The 21608-nt window shown below is 31.8% G+C and overlaps 1 protein-coding gene across 11 annotated transcripts in view; it reads left to right on the top strand.

Annotated features, from left to right (window-relative positions):
* VPS13B (vacuolar protein sorting 13 homolog B) overlaps window positions 1-21608 on the top strand; it is a 766991-nt gene that overhangs the window by 389801 nt on the left and 355582 nt on the right. For 9 of the 11 annotated variants that reach the window (XM_059902238.1, XM_059902239.1, XM_059902241.1 and 6 more), the window contains exons 25-28: window positions 2706-2909; window positions 16904-17075; window positions 17579-17693; window positions 20037-20178. In XM_059902238.1, coding sequence (XP_059758221.1) covers window positions 2706-2909; window positions 16904-17075; window positions 17579-17693; window positions 20037-20178 — 633 coding nt within the window. Of the gene's footprint in view, window positions 1-2705; window positions 2910-16903; window positions 17076-17578; window positions 17694-19408; window positions 19476-20036; window positions 20179-21608 lie in introns of all 11 variants that reach the window. The other 2 variants (XM_059902242.1, XM_059902244.1) reach the window with 2 other exon arrangements.

The following is a 21608-nucleotide window of genomic DNA, read 5'->3' as shown; positions in this document are numbered from 1 at the left end:
TCAAGAATGTATTTCCTTGAGGTTTGTCTCAGCCTCTCCACTCCAATTAAGTCTTCTTTCTGATTGGTTATAAGATTAAATGAGAAAATGTATGTGCAGTTAATTTTTCAACAATAAAATGTTACTTTTTTTATATTTAATATCTTGCATATCAAATCAGTAGTTGATATGCAAAATATTATTGATATTCAATCACCTTCACACATAACCTATATAAAGCTGCCTCACGTGATGCTCATTTTTTAGAGATCTTTTAAAAAATTTTTTTGGGATTGACATAAATACAATAAACTGCACATGTTTAGATTATCTAATTTGATAAGGTTTGACTATGTATACCCATGAAATCATCTTCACAATCAAGATAATGCATTAATCCATCATCCTCAAAAGTTTCTTTGTGCCCCTTTGTAATCCTCCCTTTTACTCCTCCCCCAATCCCAGGCAATCACTGATACTGTCATTATTGATTAATTTTCATTTGCTAGTATTCTGTATAAATGGAATCATACAGTTTGTGTTCTCTCTCTCTCTCTCTCTCTCTCTCGCCTAGCTTCCTTGATTCAGCATAATAATTTTGAGATTAGTTCTTGGTTTTGCATGAATCTATAATTTATTTCTTTTTATTGCTAAGTATTCTGTTGTATTGTTGGTTAACTTATTGGTTAACATTTGAGATTTTTTTCCAGTTTTAGACTATTACAAATAAAGCTTCTATGAACATTTTTATATAGGTCTTTGTGTGGACATAGACTTTAATTTTTCTTGGGGAAACACTTAGGAAATGGCTCATTCACATGGTAGGTATATGTTTTTTTCAGAAATGGCCAAACAATATTCTAAATTTTGCATTCCATCAGAGTAAATGAGAGTTTTAGCTGCTCTACATCTTTACTGTTACTTGGTCTGATTATGCTTTTTAATTTCAGACGTCTTAATAGGTAGGTAGTGGTAGCTCATTGTGGCTTTTGTTGGCATGGTTTTCAGTACAGCTTGAAGGATAAGAGTTGAACATTTATCTTCAGCATTTTTGCCCTGTTTTTTTAAAACCTCTGAATTTGTGAAGTCTGGATTCTGTGATAGCAACTTTCTTCTTTGAAAATAATAATACGTTTAAAGTTTATGTCAGTGTTTGCTTGGCATGCTGAATACACAGTGTACTTGGTGACATTCATATACAGTTATTTAACGGTAACGGTTAAAGGAAACCAGAAGTAGCGACAATAAAAACGGCATCAATTCTCTTAGGTAAATAAACCTTATGCCTTTGAAAGTATTTAGAAACTGTTTATGCTTTCCTTATTTGTCAGTTCTAATTGTTTAAGAAAAAGTAAAATAATCTTTTTAAAAAATTTGGTTTGGAACAAAATGGTTTCTTTTTAGAAAACACTCATGATTATGAAAGACAAAAGAATTTGAACTAAAATTTTTCTAAGAGCTTTTTTGTAGGATCTCTAGCCATTAGATTTTTTTTTAAACAAAAAGAGCTATAACCTGAGATTTGAGACTTCATCACACAAAAAGCAGGAGAAAACTGTAACCCATATACTGTTTTATATCAAATAAGGATTGACAACACTGTTTTTAGGCATCTGTTCTGCCCACATAAGAAGCCAGCTTTATCATCTGGATGTGTCCTGGGCTGAAACTTCTTATAAATATGAGAATTTCTTTCTTTCTTTCTTTCTTTTTTTTTTTTAATGGCAAGCAGAATATGGTATCCAGCTGTGGATTTGCTTATACATTGTGTTTGCATTTTCCCCCCTAGGCTTGTTTTATACAGTATATGGCAATATGTTGTCATACAGATTCCATGATTAATGCTTATTTATGAAATCTTATGTAAATATCTTAGAACTTAGTCAAACAACGTGCAAGTTAAACAATTTTTTTTTCTGAATATTGGAATGACAAATCTGAGGGGAATAGTAGGTTGGATAGTTTATGTTCTTTATCTGTAGAAAAGTCTCATATGTAACATTTTCCTTTTACTATTCTGTGTTATATCTTTCTTTTTTACTTTATTTTGCTGGGCAAGAAATCCAGTTTCAGATTTATTCTTCAGAAAATAGAGAAAGTTTAAATGTGTAAATAATTCAGAAATAAGAATGGTAATTATTTCATGTATAACTAAATAATCATGTTTACTAGGATATATTTGACTTCTAATTTTGATCCTGACCTCTGTTTAAGAGGCATTTCTTTGTGGTTGTTCTATTTGTCATATATTAAAAGAAATCTACTGTCCCATAATAAGCTGTTTTATTAACATTATTTTATTAGCATTATTTTCCCACAGAAATGCTAAATTGCTTATAAAATATCAAAATGTGACTATGTGGCAAATTACAAGTGTGAATAAATTCATTATATTTCTCAAATTCAATTCATGATAAAATGTTTAATATTGTATATTTTTATATGAATTATTTTTCTCTATATCTCATCAGAATTGTGGTATTATGACAAAATAGTCATGATCATATATATAATAATTACAGTATATATAATATATAGTAATTATATATCACAGATTATAGGTCATGATATTAATACCATGATCAGTGATACATTGATAGATTTTTGTTTCATATATTCTTATTTCCCTGGACTTGTTTTCATTTTCTCACATTTAATATTTTAGTCAGTTGTGACCAGAAGTTGAAAGATTTGTTTTTCCTTTTTATTTTTTCCCTTCTGCTTAGGTGCAGCTCTTATATGAGCTAACTGATGTCATGAATGAAGTCTGGAATAAGATTCAGAAGAGAGGCAATCTCAATTCTTTTTCAGCTTATCCGGAGTCGATGGTGGGGCCTGTCCCTAGTTCTCCAGTTAGAAGCAGTATAGGCACAGCTCCTCCAGATACCAGCACATGTAGCCCATCTGCTGACATTGGAACTACTACTGAGGTAAGTGTTCCTGAAAAATTCTGTTACTAAATGAAGGGTGGTATATATACCACAGAGTTCTGTATCAGGATTGAGAATGAAGATGACTTCACCTCTGTGGAAGCTGGTGAGTTTAGAAGGTTCGTGAGGAGCTATGGTAGCAGTGGCTGTGTATTACTGTTTCTTTTAGGTCCAAGTATTTTAATCACTTTCAGTAGTTAGTGGGGTAGTTCAGGACAGTAGGGGTTCTGTGAAATGGCAAAAACTGAGACAGTAAATGTATGGTTCCTCAGAAGTATGGAAACGAAGAAGCTGATACAACAGAGGCTCAGAACCAGAGTGCCTTTGTTATCTTTAGGTTAGTGATTTTTCAGTCTTGTCTGAACCAAAGTTCTCTCCTTCTTCCTTCTGATCATAGAAGCCTTTCTTTTCATTTTTAACACCATAACCTCATCCAATATGCCAGTGCCCCTTTTAATAACAAATGTTTTATAAAGCCCCCTTTACTATCCTGAAATGAAAATAAACATAATATAAGCTACATATACATATAATTTCAAAAATATCTAGTATCTTGAATAAAATATAAAGGATTAAAGGAAGGTAATTTAAGGTATAATAATTATTATTTTAATATATAAATGCTCAGGCATGGTTACATTAGAAGTTGTAATGAAGTAGCCAGGTACATAGAATTACTGTGAGTGTGTCTACCACAAATAGACTTGTGCAGGTCTATGTTAAATACCACAAGTTGGTACTGTTGTTGTTGCTGTGATTTCCTGAGGTAATGGCAAACTTGATAAAGTTTCAAACAAAAGTTTTTATTCTTTTCATTTCAGTAGTTGCATTTCTGGAACTCTTAATATATAATAAAATCATGCATAAATGCAAAAATATCGTGTTTAGATTTAAAACAGAATTCAGTTTTATGCTCAAATGTTGACTTATAAACAGGATTTTTACCTACTTCAGTGTCTGTAAGATAGTGTTCATTTTTCAGGACAGTCCTATATATCATAGGACCTCTTGATACCCTAACTGCTAACCCTTAAATTCCAGTGGTGACACCCAATCATTGAGTCAACCAAAAATACCCTAATACATTTCTGAAACACCCCATAGAGGCCTGAATTTTTACCACTGAGAACTACTGTAATATAATAGAGGTAGAAGTTATGTTTTTGTTTTTGCATAAACACATGCTGGAGTAGATCTATTTGACCCCTGCATAAGCAACTTCTCTATCCCTGCTCATTCCAAATCTTAAGAAACACAATGACCTAAGTGATAGGATTACTTTTTTTCCCCCCAAATGAAAATCTAGAAGTGTGCCCTTATGGAGTCAATGGGACATATCCTTTTAGGGTAAAAACAGTAAATCCTTTCTTGGAGATTCTTAATATTGTTAGAATACAAAAGCTCTTGCAGTAAAGAAAACTTTGACTTTCTTCACCGCAGTACTCTCCAAACTCATTTAACCAAAGACCCCTTTATCATAGCCTACATGTTAACATTGCACAAAATACACTGTGAAATACTTTGGTAGAGTAATCAAAGCTTGGGGTGATACATTGCTAGACAAAGCTAGTACAAGTGAAATTGATAAATGAAGTTAAATATTCTGGACATTTGGCAGAAAGGAGAGTGTTCCATTAAACAGTTGTTCACTAAGTACTCTATTCATTGGAATGTCAAGATGAAAATGAGTACCTATCTTGGGAGTCGTCTTTTAGAAAGAAATGTTTAAGAAAACATTGCAAGCCCAGAAAAGACAGGGCTCATGTGGAATGGTCACACCTGTTGGTCATACATCTAGAGCCTGCCATTCACACAAAGTACAGATTGAATGGTACTTTCTAGAATTGTGTAGTGTCCAACCTATACAGAAGGACATGGTGACCCTGATTTTAAGATGTAATAGAGATGAGCATGCCCTGCAATTATAGAGAAGTTATTAACAAATTCATTCTATGGGATCTGTAGGTATTTTACAAAGGCAGTAACATATGAGATGGATCTTCAAAAGTGAAAAAGACATTAGTGTCAATTTTGTTTTAGTAGGTGTATAATAAATGTGATAGACTGGAAGAATGGTGAGGAAGTTAAGAAAGGGAGAGATTAACAAAGGGAGAGATTTCCTCAGTCACTTAAAAAAATTAATTCTGATTTAAAAAATAAGTTCCTTACATGACTGCAATTAATTTAAACTTAGAATATTGAGGATTTTATTCTGATTGGATTATAAAGATAAATAATGAAAATGCTTCTAGTGGATTTGTTAGTTTTGTATTAGGTATGGATTTAATCTGATCTGTGTGAAAAAGATCTGAAAGTGAAAGAATCTTAGTGCAAAAGGTTCACATTAATATTCCAGAAAGACCATATAAAGCAGCTTACCTAAGGTAACAGAGTTATGGGGGAAAATGTGGTAAATATTTTCAAAATGTACCTTCTTTTGTTTATGTAGTGTGGTTAAGAAAAGAAAGAGGTGAGTGATTACTAGCAGTCCAGTATGGATTTGAAACCCACACTCACTTGAGAAGCTTGTTCCCTGAGAAATATCTTAAAATAATTTAGCTGGTTTGTTTTCCATAAAGGGCAGGAAGATTTTTGTGTAGACAATTTTGATATGATGATCAATGTTAAGACTTTGATTTAACTTTACAAATTAGAAGGTGTTCGTGTATTGAACATTTCATGTTTAATTTCTCTTCTTGCTCTCAAGAAAATATTTATGTGGAGAACAAGATTAACTATGTTTGCATCTGAGTTTAAATTTACCTCTTTGAGAATTAGCCAGTAAATGATGACATCAGAAAATATAGTCATTGTTTTCTCCTTTTTGTATGAATGCTTCATCTATGATTAAATCTGTGGCCGTTTAATTCATCCAGAAGTCAGAATTTGTGCCCAAGCTTTCATTTCTCATTTCTTTTTGTTTATAGTGCTGCTAAAATTGTGTGTAATGACCTTTGTAATTTTTATTCCTTTTGTTTTGAGTTCCAACATGGTAGATATGTTACTGTGATCCTTTGAATTCCATTTAAAAAATGTTTTTCTAATTTTCATGAAGTTTCCTGTATATTTAAATGTGTTACTGACTGAATGGAGATAAAGCCGTGTCCTCTCACTGGAGAAACTACTTAATGAATGGGGCTAGGGAGGACAGTGTGGAGAGGGTATGCATATATTTTGTTGTAATCCATAATAGGCCTTTATGCCTATTTGACCTGGCATTCCCAGGAAGCTCTAGCATCCCTTTGCTCTTGCTAATCATTGACTAATAATCTTTTGATTATAAGAAGACATTCTGTGGACAACACTGTCATGTAAGCAACAGAACTGTCTGCATACAAATTTAAATATATGGTATATGATAATCTCTAGGTCCATCCATGTTGCTGCAAATGGCATTATTTCATTTTTTTATGGCTGAGTAATATTCCATTGTGTATATATACTACGTCTTCTTTATCTATTCATCTGTTGATTTAGGTTTCTTTCATGTCTTGGCTATTATAAATAATGCTGCTATGAACATTGGGATGCATGTATCTTTTCAAATTAGAGTTTTCTCCAGAGAAATGCCCAGGAGTGGGATTGCAGTGAGACCTAGAGATTACCATATTAAGTGAAGTAAGTCAGACAGAGAAAGACAAATATCATATGACATCACTTACATGTGGAATCTAAAAAAAATGATAGAAATGAACTTATTTACAAAACAGAAATAGACTCACAGAGATAGAAAACAAACTTATGATTACTAAAGGGGATAGTGGGGGGGGGGGAGATAAATTAGGAGTTTGGGATTAACATCTACACACTACTATATATAAAATAGTAAACAACAGGGACCTACTGTATAGCACAGGGAACTATACTCAATATCTTGTAATAATCTATAATGGAAAACTGAGTCTGTAATGACTCAGTTCCCAGTCATTACCCTGACTTTGTGTTTCCTCTTCATTTCTGACATCTTGAGATTTCCCTTTATTTATTTCAAGTTTGACTATTATATTAGTTAGAAAAAGATGGCATTCTCATAAGGACAAAGGTGTTGACTGGGAAGGGAAACCACAGGAGATAGTACAGTACCTGGAGCTAGTAACGCTGGAATGTTTTTGCCATAAATAGGCTTACGGGCAGGGAGAACAGGGGATAATACTGACTTTGTTCTCCTCCCTCCTTTCTATCTCCTGCCATGTTCCTCATTAGCTGAAAACGACCAGAAACCAGAGGACAAGAATATTTGTACATATTGTTCGCACAGGTTAGCCTCCCAGGTAGAGAGGGTATTAATGATTGAAGAGTAGGTCTACAAGACCAAAGAAAAGATATACAGCACTTTAATGTATTAAAACAAATTCTTGTGTTTTATCTAGAATTTCAGTGCTTTTGTAGTAGAAAAGGAAAACATTCATTTCAACTTAGTCTGCCATGTTACTTGAATTTAAATTTCTTTAACATCATTAAGTACTAAGAACTGGTCTTTGGAATCTTTGTTTTTCTCATTCTGCCTTGTACATATTATATTAGATTCTCAATATCATTGGTAACTTTTTTTTGCTGAATTTTTTTTTTATTGTGGTAAAATATAAGTAACATAAAATTTATCATTTTAACCATTTTTATGTGTACAATTTTGTGGCATTAAATAAGTAATCACAGTGTTGCACAGCCATAATAACTATCCATTTCCAAAACTATTTTATCATTTCAAACAAAAACTCTTTTCCCATGAAACAGTGACTCCCCATCCTCCCAACCCCATCCCTGGTAACCTCTACTGTACTTTCTGTCTCTGTGAATTCGCCTATTCTGGGTACCTCATATAAGAGGAATCATAAGTATTTGTTAAGCTTATTTCATTTAGTATAATGTTTTAGAGATTCATCCAGGTAGTAAGATGAATGTTTTATACATTCATCCATGTATAAGAATTTCATTGCCTTCTATGGCTGAGTGTTACTCCATTTGTGTATATAGCATACTTTTTTTTATCCATTGATCTGTTGATGGACGTCTGGGTTATTTGCTCCTTTTGGCTATTATGAATAACGCTACTATGAACATTGGTGAATAAAGGTTGATTAACTCTTAATGAAGTAATTTTGCCCTGAAGATATTATATGCATTTTATATGACCGGTGCCTGTCAAACCATTTCAAAACTAATACCAGAAAGGCTATTTTAATTTTTCTTTACCTGTTGAAATATTGGGTTGGCCAAAAAGTTCGTTTGGGTTTTTCCATAAGATGTTATAAAAAACCCAAAAAAACTTTTTGGCCAGCCCTATACGTTGATAACTGAGTTATTTGGTATAGAAATTAGGGGGTAGAGGAAAGTGAATGCAGAATCATTAAATATACTTTATTTAGTACTGATTTTCTTACTCAGAAGAGCACATTTCTGTCATTTTAATGAGATTTGCTTAGTACCAGCATGAATGGTATAGAATTAAAATGGCATTTAATATTATCCCTAAATGTATTCAAGCATGTTTCAAAGCTTTGCCAAAAAATGTGGTACTAAAGGGAAAAAAGTGAAAATTAGAAGTCGTTTATTTAGTTTCCCTAGTAACCTTGCAAACAGAAAAATAGAATGCTGGTAATTTATTTTCTCTAAGGTGTATTTTTTTTTTTTCTCCTGGGGAAAACTAGCTAAATTCTGTGTGCTACTTCCCACTTTTTGTCATAGACTCTCTACTTTGTCAGCTTTAAGAATTGCCTTCCTCTGACTTTGGTATAATAATTTTGCAGAGCTTGACAAGTGAGAAAGATGTTTCTCTTAATTCCATCAATTTACAGCTATACTATTGAAAGGGATTGTTGGAAGATCATTTACTAGAAAATTGAAATGCAGTGAATTGAAGTTAGTGTCACACAAAGTAGGGACTGGGCCAGCTCATCTGAGTGTGATTCTAAGTTAATGGAATCTATAGAAGTCACTTTGAAATCAGACAACTTGAGTTTTTAATTTCTGCAGTTTATGATCACATTATTTAACCTCTGTGCTTTAGTTTCATCATCTCTAAAAGTGGGGATAATGTTAATATTCATCTCAATATGTTAGTACAAATATTAACTGAGTATGTATAGTTTGTCCGTATACTCTATGAATGTGGCACATTCCTCTATTTGTGTTTTCTTTAATTTCAATAAGATTTTAGTTTTCTTTTTAGAAGTCTTGACCATTTTGTTATAGGAGTACACTTCAGTATTTGGCACTTTTATTCAGTTGATACGATTATGTATTCAGTACTTGTTTCTTCTTCTTTATTCCTTTAAGGTGACTAGTAACTTTGGTTGATTTTCAAATATTAAGCTGATCTTGCGTTTCTGGAACAAACCCAACTTAGATGTAATATATTTTCCTTTTCATATCTTGCTGGATTGTGTTTGCTAATATTTTATTTAGGGTTTTGGTTTCATAGTCATGAGTGATACTGGCCTTTAACTTTTCTTTTACATAATATCTTTGTTGTATTTTGGTATCATGATTACACTGTCTTCACAAAATGATATGGGAAGTGTTCCCCCTTGTTTTATTATCTAGAAAAATATGTTTTGTGTGGAAATTCTCACAGTCACTGTATATTCCCATGATAATCAACAAGGTAATCCTAATTGAAAAGGCACTAGTGTATAACACATACCTCATCCAAACTGGGTCTTAGTTTAGGCATTCTTTGCATATAGAAGAAGTTTTAACTTAGAAGATTATTAGAAAAGAGGTAAGGACTGGATAGACAAAATACACTAATGTTATCATCATAAAGGGAATATAGGCATGCATCTTGTTCCAGGTTCCCAACTCCAACAATGCTATTGCTGTATTCCTAGAAAATGAATTTTATACTACTCATTATTGATAAAGTAATACTTAATGGTAAAATAAAGATTATTTTTTTTCTTAAGAGTGCCTATATATATTTTTTTCACACACACACACTGTATTTTATTTTTACAAGAGATAAATAGACTGACACCAAGCATTGTACATGGATGACCACAACAAAAGCAACAATGATTGCAATTACCAAACATGAAACACACTCATGCTATGTCATAATATTGACATTCAGTCCAGTAATCCTCCACTGTAACAGCTCCTTTACTTTGCAGTGAAAATTGATTTGTATATTCTTTGCCTCTGAGTCCTTGTGGGATTTTTTTTTTTAAATTCAGACAGAAAGTCACAAAAATTATACTCATCCTCATCAGTTCACTCAGTCCCATGTAATTAATAAAGATGTTTTATGGAGTTCTGGTAGCCCAGGCTGTATAAAATGAAACTACTGAACATAGTTTTTATAGATGCTAAACAAATACACTGTCTTTTGATACTGTGCAATTATGACTTTATGTCCCAGTTAATGTTTTTATGTCAAATTTTTTATTCTGGTAAAATATACACAACATAAAATTACCTTTTTAAACCATTTTTAAAAGTACCCTTCTGTGACATTAAGTACATTCACATTGTTGTGCAACCATCACCATCAACCATCTGCAAAACTTTTTTTATTTTTCCCAGCTGAAATGTGGTACCTGTTAAACAATAACTTCCCATTTTAACATTAAGTTTTCCGATCCATGAACATGGGACATTTCTCCATTTGTTTGTGTCTTCTTTCATTTCTATTAGCAATATTTTTTAGTCTTTCACTTCCTTGGTTAAGTTTATTCCTAAGTATTTTATTCTTTTTGATGCTATTATAAACAGAATTGTTTTATTAATTTCCCTTTCTGATTGTTCACTGTTATTGTGCAAAAACACAGATGTGGGTTTGTATCTTGCTGAATTTGTTTATTCTAAAATTTTTTGTTGTTGAATCTTTAGGATTTTCTACATGTAAGTTCATGTTGTCTGCAAACAGAGATCATTTTGCTTTTTTCCCTTTCCAATTTTGTTGCTTTTTACTTCTTTTTCTTGCCTAATTGCTCTGGCTAAGACTTCCAGTAATATGTTGAATAAATATTTCACTTAACTTTTTAAATATTAGGCAATATTTTCAAGTTGAACATAATTTTCTCCTTTGATAGTAATTTTCTGTGAAGGAAACCTTCTAGCATGTTTCAGCACTAACAAATTTTGTTCAAATAGCAAAAGATGTATTGAAAATTTGACACTTGCTTTTTCTGTTCCCATATTAGTTGTACTTTTTATACTATTTTTTTCATCTGAAATAAGTGTTAAGTCAAACGTTATGGGTTGGAGGTAAAATGATTTACACTGAGAGGCTTACATTGGTTCAGAAGTAACAGTGTTAAATAATGATTATACTGTTTCAATGCCATACTGGATGTGAACTATAAACTTTCTATTATCACCTGTCACCTATTATCTTTATCATCATAGGATAACCCTAATTTGAGCAACCAGTACCTACTCTGTACCAAGCAGTAGTGCTTGGTACAGAGTAGGTTTTAAACACATTGTTCTTTAATATATGGATGTTAAACGATTTGGGAAGTCAACTCATTTTGAATAAATTAAACCTGATTTATTATAGTACGGGGCATAGAGATGTATATATTCATTGTCACTACAAATATATTTTGATATGAATTCATAAAAGCATATATTGAGTTTATTTTTTGTTTGTTTTTATGTCTTTTGTTGTTTTAAACATAATTCTTTTATATTATTTATCAGATCTGTTATCTGAATTTCTTGAGAGTCTAATCCTACTGTTGTATTCTTAACCCTTGCTCTTAGTAGACTGTTTCCGTATGTGTTATGTGCTCTTCTATTGGGAGTTCTTCACTAGTGCGACTTTATGAGACTCTTACATAGCATATGAGGGCCTGTTCCCCAATAGGGATTTTCTGTGTTTCCTTCTCTGAGGGACTCCAAGGGCCATCACTAGCCTGGGACTCCTTTACTGTTAATTTCATAGCTAGATGTTTTTTGAAACATTTCGGTAGTATGAAATCAAGCCCTCAAAGCTACATGTAACCCAGAGTTGTGTTTAAAAAGTCTCAAGGGTAACTTTTTTCCACTACCTAGGCTAAGATAGATATTGCTTTTTTCTTGGGTTTATTCTGTTGTTTTTCTAATTTCTTAAATTGGATACTTAGCTTAATAATATTCAGCTTTTAAAAAAATTAAGCATTTAAGACTCAGTCCTTTATCTTTAGCAGAATTTGTAATATTTAACTTTGGGGATGAATATGTGTATACACCTAATATATAGGTGCACTGGGAAATTTAGCCCATCACTGCATTGCTGCTTCCCAGAGAAAATTCTGTATTACATAGAAGGGTGAGCAAAAATTTTGCTATAAAGCAAGATGTCTCTGGCATGCTAATTCTTATCATGGACCCAAAGTAAGGCTTTACCTGTACACTTGAAGAACATATTTCACTGTATTTCAGCTAGTTAAGGTTGTCCAAAATTTGTGTTCAGGTAGATGTTCAGGAAAGTGAAACACTATATAATCATGTTCATTGAAATATTTATGCCATTTTGCTTACAAGATAGCCCAACAATAAAAACTGCCTTTGAAAGTGCTAACATTTTGATGATTTGTTTTAATAACAAGTAAACAAAGCAAATAGATACACAATACACAGATACATACACATTCACATGTTTCCCTTATAGGGTAAGTACATAAACTGTTAAGTCTTTTGGAAGCTGTTCTAATTATATAAAATGTTATTTTGAACTACTGGATTTTCAGTACTTTCCATAAAGGTGATATAGGAAGGACAGTTATTACGGATAGCTATATTGTGTTCATGAAATTAAATCCCTCCAATTAAGTTGTGATTTTAGGCAAACCATTAAGCATTTTTTCATTTTATCTTCTTGTATATGTGTATAATGTCTTTGATAATGTCATCCTTATTCACAGCATTTTAAAGAAATAATTTTAAAGCTTTAGAAAAATCTAAAATGCTGAATGAATGCTAGAATATTGATTTATAACTCAACCTAAGGTAAAAATTGACAAATTAACCAACAATGTTGGGAGGTTAGGGTCATGGCAAAATTCGAATTGCATATTTTATTGATTCTGGAATTAAAATTACTTCAGCAGCCTAGTTCTCAAAAAAGTCCAGCATGAGCTATATTGTATAGCATGGAATATTGTCAATATTTTATAGTAACTTTAAATGCAGTATAATCTATAAAATATTGAATCACTCTATTGTACACCTGAAATTAATATAGTATTGTAAATCAACTATACTTCAATTATAAATATATATATTTCCAGAAAACAATCCAGCATGAAGTGGTTCATTTCTTAGTCCCCAGTAATTATTTAAAATGCATTTATTTTCAGTTAAATCCAAAGTGAAAATTTGGGGGGAGAAATGAATGAAGGTGGTCAAAAGGTACAAATTTCCAGTTATAAAATAAATAAGCCCTAGTGATGTAATGTACGCCATGGTGACTGTAGTTAATAATACTGTATTGTGTATTTGAAAGTTGCTAAGAGAGTAGATCTTAAAATTTCTCATCACAAGAAAAAACAATTTATGACTGTGTGACAATGGATGTTAACTAGACTTACTGTGATCATTTCACAATATATATAAATATCGAATCATTATGTTTTATACCTGAAACTATTATAATATTATATGTCAATTGTATCTCCAAAAAAAAAAAAAAAGTGAAGTTGTTTGGCGTCAACTGCTGTAGCAAAACTATTGTCAGTTTTTCAGTGATTTAAGTGCAGTTAACCTAAGCAGTAATCTACCTCAAATTATTATTCTAGACAACCTTTTAGAAAGTAAGTTTAGTTTGAACTTTTTTACTCAGTTGATATTTTAAGGATGTCTCATAATAGTTTTAAATCTCTTCCTCAAAATAGACTTATTTCATTAAATATTTACCTTTAAATGATTTTATCTTCAACATTTAGGGAGAAACTTTTATTCAAAATGTAGAAATCTTAGCATTTAGATTCTCATCTAATTAATTGAGTAGCTGTTGAAAGAACCAAGATAATACATATATCAAAGCAGGTTATTGTTTAGCCTTCACATATGAATCAACACAATATTTTGTTGTCATGCTTTTCATATTTCAAAATAATCATGCTGGAAGATGTCTCTAGTTTCTCAATTATTGACTTATTTTTTTATGCAAAAATTTTATTACATAAATTTAACCTATTTATCTGAGGTCACCTTACATTTGTTGTGCTTATTTATATTATGTATCTGTATGTTTAAATTTCTAATTAATATTTGCATTCCAAAAGTCCATAAAATTTAAAAACACTATTTAAGGTATTTGTTGCTGAGTTGGGTAAGAACTGTTATTTTTAAATTATTTCGACATAAAGAATTCACTATAAATGAATCTAGTTTAAAAAAGCACACTCTTAACAGTTGCTTGTGTTAAGTAGAAGTATTTGCTTATATGATCCTTGGATGACTTATACTTTAAACTATGAGTAATTCTTTTTATGTTGACATGTTGATAAGGAGCAGTATACTTTTCAGTGGATATAGCTCTAGCTTCCTGAATATCGATCTCAGTGGTGGTAGAAGGGGAAATATGAGTGGCAGGCTTAAGTAGTAAGCTTAAAAACAGTTATTCATTTTTCCCACCCTTCACATTGAAATGGTGAGAGCAAAGGTAGTGGAAACCACAGCAGTCCACTTGTTATCGTTGACTTAAGTACAAACAGCAGTGGAAGTGTTTAGACCTTTGGGAAGTTTTGTGATTGAAAAAGAATGCTGGAGTTATTTTGATAAGGGAGAGTAGCAGTGTGGCCAAAAGTATGATCATCCCTGAGCTCTGAAGCAGGCCAAGGATGAAGGGCTGAAGTGTTTGCTCTTCCAGATGAACAAAGATAAATTCAGCTAGCATAATAAACTCAGTATTTTGGTCAATTTGCGACAAAATGGTGAAAGAATTGAACTGTATATTTTAGACCTTGGCTAAAGAGGTGTGGGAAAATAGTTCAGCGTCTCCAATTCTGGCTCAATTTTTGCTATAGATTTAGAAATAGAGCAGAAAATTGATGCACAAACATATTTAACAATACCATACCAAATGTTGTAAATCCAAAATGAAAATTGAAACTGCATGAAGAAGGAGAGCAAAACTTTTTCTCAGGAGTGCTTGCTTATTAAATTTGAAGCCACAGTTTTCTTAGCATTCCTACTAGGTATACTTAATAGTGTTAACAATCAAGGTTTCATTGATTTGAGATGGTCTTTTCCCTACAATTTCCATTCTTGGGATTATAATGTTCCTCTAAGTGTTGGAGGGAGAATTTAATTTATGAATTCTTCTGCTCTAAGACCCAATCCATAGAGAAAGGCATACTGACTACATTATGCTGTCTTTTATTGAATTTTTGTAAAATGTATCTTTTTCTGGGATTAGTTTGTGCTTTTCATTAGATGTGTTACTTTAGACAGCTAACCAAAAACCTGAATTTTTATATAGCTTCTCAAATTCTAGGAATTTCAATTTTAGCAGATTTAGGACCACTTAGTTTTGGAAAAGCATCTAGATGAAAACATCACGAGCAGTGAGCTTTCTGCTTTGCTTGGTGTAATTGGAACAAAGAATGGCTATACTGTCTTCAATACATCATGCTGCCTGCCAAACTAAGCTTAAGTACATATAACTAATATTTAAATATATATACATGTTTTAAAAAGTAAGCATGCTCTGGTGTATTTGATCGGTTCACAGAGAATGAGTTTAGGTTCTGGAGTTTTTTTGAAGGTTTTAGATGGACAGCAAAGTTGGGATTTAAAAAACCCAAATACTTGGTAGCTAATGCTAAAAGAACAGAATACATGAGTGAGTGATCACTATCTCTGGCACCATCTCTTCCTGCCTTTGAGACTGAAGCTGTTCATCTTCAAACCAGGATTTATTTTCAGCTGCTGAAAAGATAACCCAACAGACCTTTTACAGAAAGTTTATTAGTACCAAATTTAGGACCTTATATGTATCCAGAATTCAGTATGTATTTGTTGAACTGAATAAGCTTATGTTCTGATGAAGGTTTGGGGCCAGCATGTATGGCAGGTTCTCTGAAGCTGCAAGATTCCCTTCTTCTGGGCTGAGGTCTGTGATCCAAGGGTTATATTCTTGGGCTTCAACTGCCTCTTATTGGGCTGGAGACACACTCTGAAGTACATCAAATTACAAAATAATACCATCCCAAATGTGCAAAACATTGAATATTAACCTGGGAAAATTTCTTGAGCTAAGAGGTATTTATCAAAAGCCTGCTCATTTTACTTACATTTTGTTTCATTGTTATCATTTTTATTGTACCCTTCTGTAGGATATGTATAATTTGCAGAATATATTTCTGTAAAGATAACCATAACACACACACACACACACACACACACACACACACGTTCATGCTGTTTACCTCTAATTAAGAGACTTTTAACCATATAAATCATTTAAAAAATCTGTTGTCAAATCTGCTAACTTTTAAATGTCTCCTTAATATTAAAATATGTGAGGCATGATGAATGTTTTGCTGTTTCTTAAATCATGGTGATTATGCTGTGTTTTACTATGGATTATATATTCATACATAAATACACCATAGCAGGGGTAGACAAACTTTTTCCATAAATGACAAGATAGTGAATATTGTAGGCTTTGTGGATCATAGCAGCTCTAAAGCAGCTACTTAACTCTGCTAATCAGTAGTCATAGGCAATAGATAAATGAGTGGATGTGGTTGTGAAGGTAGTAAGACTTTATTTCCAAAAATAGAGCCCGATTTGGCCCTTGGCTATAGCTACTCTATAAGGAAATACTCATTGGTATGATCCTAACTCGTTTAGAGGAACTGGAATGGCATGCATGTACACTGTAACTATGAAAACCATATGATTAGTGTATGTTTATATTACTGGCATTATGTATAAGCATTCATATGATTTGCATTAGCATATATGATAAGTTAAAGCAGTAATTGCAGATTTTAAATTATAAATTTTTAGTTATTTTTATTTATGTTACAAAGTATTGTTGTTATTCCTCATCCCAGGGAGATTCTGTACAAGCAGTTGATGATTCACCATTCTCGGATTCTGTTACCTTGGAACAAACTACAAGTAACATTGGTGGATCCAGTGGTCGTGTTAGTCTGTGGATGCAGTGGGTGCTCCCCAAAATTACTATAAAGCTCTTTGCTCCAGATCCTGAAAATAAAGGCACAGGTACAGGATTACTTTTCTACTGAAAAGATAAAATATTAAACACTATTTTTAGAAGAAATTGGTGATTTAGTTTTATTTATCATTGGCATTTAAATCAATCATTAAGTCTAACTCAAGTGATTTCTATTAGTAATACTAACATGTTGCCTATAATACCTAAATTTTGTCTTATTTGTATTAAAATTCACTTCAAAAGCCATGAAGTAATTTCTTCATTGGTCATATCACTAAATGTATTGCAAAGACTGTTGACTGATATATGTAGCACTTCATACATTAACTGGGATTTCCCCTGTTTTGAAATAAGCATCGTATCTTAATTTTGAGGCCTATACTGATATTAATTTTCCTTATTATTGTAGAATCTTATGTGGTTAATGAACAGAAGGTCTTAGTCCCTCTGTAGATGTCAAGGATATACATGCTAACATTAAATGTAAATAGAAAGTTTTAATATTGATTGTGAACCCTATACTGATATTAATATTTGCTTCTTATTGCAGAACTTTGTATGGTCAGTGAACTAGAAGATCTCAGTGCTTCCATAGATGTCCAGGATGTGTACACCAAAGTGAAATGTAAAATAGAAAGTTTCAATATTGATCACTATAGAAGCAGGTAATTAATGAACAATGAATATGGGAAAAGCTATAGTTTCCTTGAACAAAGTCTATAAAAGAATTTTTATATTTTAATTTGATTCCTTAATTTTTAAAAAAATACTGTACATATTCCCAAAGATGGTTCTTAACAGATATATTGGTTAATTTTACTTGGTATTCATTCATATATGGAATATAATAAAGTTTTGCTTTTTAAGAACGCAAATCTGTTCATAAATATCCACACTGCCATATTAAATGAAATACGCTGCTTTTACTAATCACCTCACAATTTGTTATGCATGTTGTGTATTTGCCAAGATGCCTGGGACACAGTTAATGGCTCTGGTTTTTGCTGAATACTCCTCATCCACTCCCTATACCATAGATTGAAATGGAGCAGCATATCATGTTCCTTACAACTTTGAGTACTTTTCTTATCTCACAGATGATTAATGAACATGTGGTGGATGTTCCTAGAACCATATTTTTCCTTCCTAATAAATTTCTACCAAAAGTAGATTATAAGTAAATATGATTTGTTTATAATAATAAGTAATGGTAGTAAAAAAGTAACGTTTTAGATATTTTCATAAAGATACACAGCAATTTTATTATTAATTTTTCCCAAATAAAAATACGAATGCTTTTGGGAGTTTTTTTTGCTTTATAACACTACCCTGGAATTGAGTTTTTTAACTGCAATATAATTCACATACCATAAAACTCACACGTGCTTTTTTAAAATTATTTTTTAAACAGCATCGTATTTTCTACTTCATAGTATTTTGACAAAGAAACAACCTTACAGTCCTTTTTTCCTGGATTCATAATATTTATTCATTCAGCAATTAAGTGTCTCCAGAAGTACACATGTTTCTGTACCTTTATTGATGCATTATATACTCTAAAAGCCGAAGTCTTTTTATTTAACGGGTTTCTAATTCTACATTAAAAACATTCGAACTTTCATTCTTTATTATACATATCATATTGTTTATGAAAATAACTCTCAACTCTGTCACAGCCAAAAAATTGTGTCATAACAGTGATGGTCAAAATATTTTGCTGGGTTTATATTAAGACCTGTTATAATAGTATTATTTTAACAAGTGTATGATAATTGTTTTTGTTGTAGTAACAGTGAATCATTAATTGATTTTTGATAATGGAATGGTTAGCTCTTCAGTTTCTTTTGAATGCTATATCTCTGTATCAAAATGATCCTAGCAAGTGATACATGAATTTTATTTTATTGCTGAAATAATTTCTTGATTATGTGAATATTACAATTTATGTTCTAGATTATCAGTGATTTTACTGTTAAATTTATGTAAGCTTTAAATATTTAGATAATTTATTTATTCATTCATTTAATCAAAATATTTATTGAATGTATATTATGTCCCAAGCACTATGCTAAGCACTAGGGATATAGTGTTTAAAAAAAATAGACATAAACCATGCCCTTATGGACCTTAGAGTCTCATGGGTGAGAAAGAAAAATAACCTTGGTAAATATAGAATTTACCATTAAGACAAATGCTTCTCTGCAGAACTACCAGGGTGTGGTGCTAATGTAAATTGTTTTATTGATTGCATTGTCAGATCCACGTTTTAGTTCAGTGTAGTGTTGTTTACATCAGAACTACTTGAAATAGTTATATATGCTCAATTTTTTTAACTCAGAAAAATTGAAGAGAACAGATAAGGTGAACTTATGTTTTCCAGGCCAGGGGAAGGTTGGCAGTCAGGACATTTTGAAGGAGTATTTCTACAGTGCAAAGAAAAACCTGTGGTGAGATTCATTTAGTAATTATGATTTTTAAAAAATATATTATAAACTGTTTTTCTTTGTTCTTTCATGCAATGGGACTAATGGTTACAAGAATTAGAGCTCAGTAAATTCTTTTTGACCTTTTCCTCCAGTATTACATTATAAAATAAAACTATTACTTCCTTTAAGCTGCTTGTGTTTTGTAACCATTTTCCTGTTAGAGCAATTAAGTAAATTTTTCAATAACGCAAAGGTAGGATTGCTTTTATTAATATACTTTACCATTAATGTATTATTATGTTGACCTTTTAGAAGTTTTTCCTAATCATAAGTGAGTTCATATTGGATTGTTCTTTATTATAAATTGAAAGTAGTCATTTACAATAAAAGCAACTATTTTTTGTTTACTTCCATTAACAATGCTTTTGCAGAAGATGGTCCAGGCAGAGGCCATACCTAGCAGTGGCTCAAACCTAAACCTATGCAAACTTGAGCAGAATTAAAACTATCCAGATTTTTTTGCTTATGGCTTTTATTGCTTTTTGTCTTTTCACCTTCTTTGCTCCTGTCCATCACCTCAAGCCTTGGGGAAGAGTGTTGGTCTCTGGGGCAATGTGGAGGTGTCTTCCTTTCCTGTACTGACAAGCTGAACAGACGCACCTTGTTGGTTCGACCCATCAGCAAGCAGGACCCTTTCAGTAATTGCTCTGGCTTCTTTCCTTCTGTAAGAAATCATTTTTAAATTATGCTACAGAACTCCCATTAACAGGAACCCAGAGAAGGAATTGAACTATCCATAGAGTCAACTCTTGATTTTCATCTTCCTCTGTATCATTCACTTTGTAAATGAACTATAATGTATTCTTAAATCATAGACTGGTTTTCACTATAATTTGTTTATGGGTTACTTGAGTATGCTATTTGTCATTCTGGTTTTGTGAATATAAACTAATTTTACCATCAGCATTAGAAAATCAAAGTAGGATGTTGAATATGCTTGTTAAATTATACATGTATTGAATGATCAAGAGTTGACCATACTGCTTTTGTCATTCCTTTTATGATTCTTCCTTACATTGCTTTTTTTCCCCTATTATTATACCATTTCCTTCTCAGAACTAACTCCAAGTACCTTATTTGGTGCCTGTTATATCTGGACAAGGCTGTACGTCTGTCATTTACTGGACGGAAGATGAATGGTAGACTGTATACCAGTGGGTTTTAGAAGTTCAGAAACTTTTTTTCCCTAGTGGTACAAAATATCTGAATATGTTATTAAGCAAGTTCTTTTAAGTGACATTTTTAAAGTCAATAAAAATACATGTAATTTTTAAATGTTAAGAGCAGATTATCACCATGGTAATAGCAGTTTTCTTAAGAAACTATTAAATCAGTGCAAACATTATTAGACATTTTCTTAGCATGTGTAAACTAGTATTTCTTTCTTTCCCCTTTTCTGTAGCTCAAAAGGAATTTAAGACATATATCTTTAAAGAGAGCGTAAAAATTAGCCAAATATTTTAAATAATTGTGTTCTTAGATTTAGTGTTTAACATTGTATTTGCATAGCAAATACTAGTTTCTGATTTTGAATTTTTTCTAGTCTAGTCTGGAAAATTTTTCATGTCAGTGGAAGCTCTGTTTAGATTTATTTTCTTCTCTTTAAATGTTCATTAGCGTCCATGAGGAACTTTCTTAATTTTAACATGTATTCATGAAAGAAAACCAAAATTATTGTTAATGCCCTTTTTTTTTGAGTTTTTTAAAATTAATTTTTATTGGAGTATAGTTGCTTTACAGTGTTACATTCTACTGCACAGCAAAATGAATCAGCCATACATATACATATATCCCCTCCCTTTTGGATTTGCCTCCCATTTAGGACACCATGTTAATGCCCTTTAAAATTTTATCAATTTTTCTAAATTTTAAAATTTTCTTAACATTTCAGTAATCATTGCTTTCTAACTTTTCACTTTAAATACTATAAAATATTGATTATTACTATATGAAAAGTAATATTTATATTATCTCAACTCCAGTTAGTATTCATTCATTCTTTAATTATTCCCGCCTTTTATTAGGGGAGTTAGGGATAGAGCAGTTCAACACACTTTCTCTCATGGGTGTTGACCTTTCAAGAGTACCTACATT

This window comes from Balaenoptera ricei, chromosome 17 (genome assembly GCF_028023285.1).
Source record: "Balaenoptera ricei isolate mBalRic1 chromosome 17, mBalRic1.hap2, whole genome shotgun sequence".
Classification (NCBI taxonomy): domain Eukaryota; kingdom Metazoa; phylum Chordata; class Mammalia; order Artiodactyla; family Balaenopteridae; genus Balaenoptera; species Balaenoptera ricei.
Note: the sequence above shows the minus strand (reverse complement) of the source record. Positions and strands in the feature narration are given on the sequence as shown.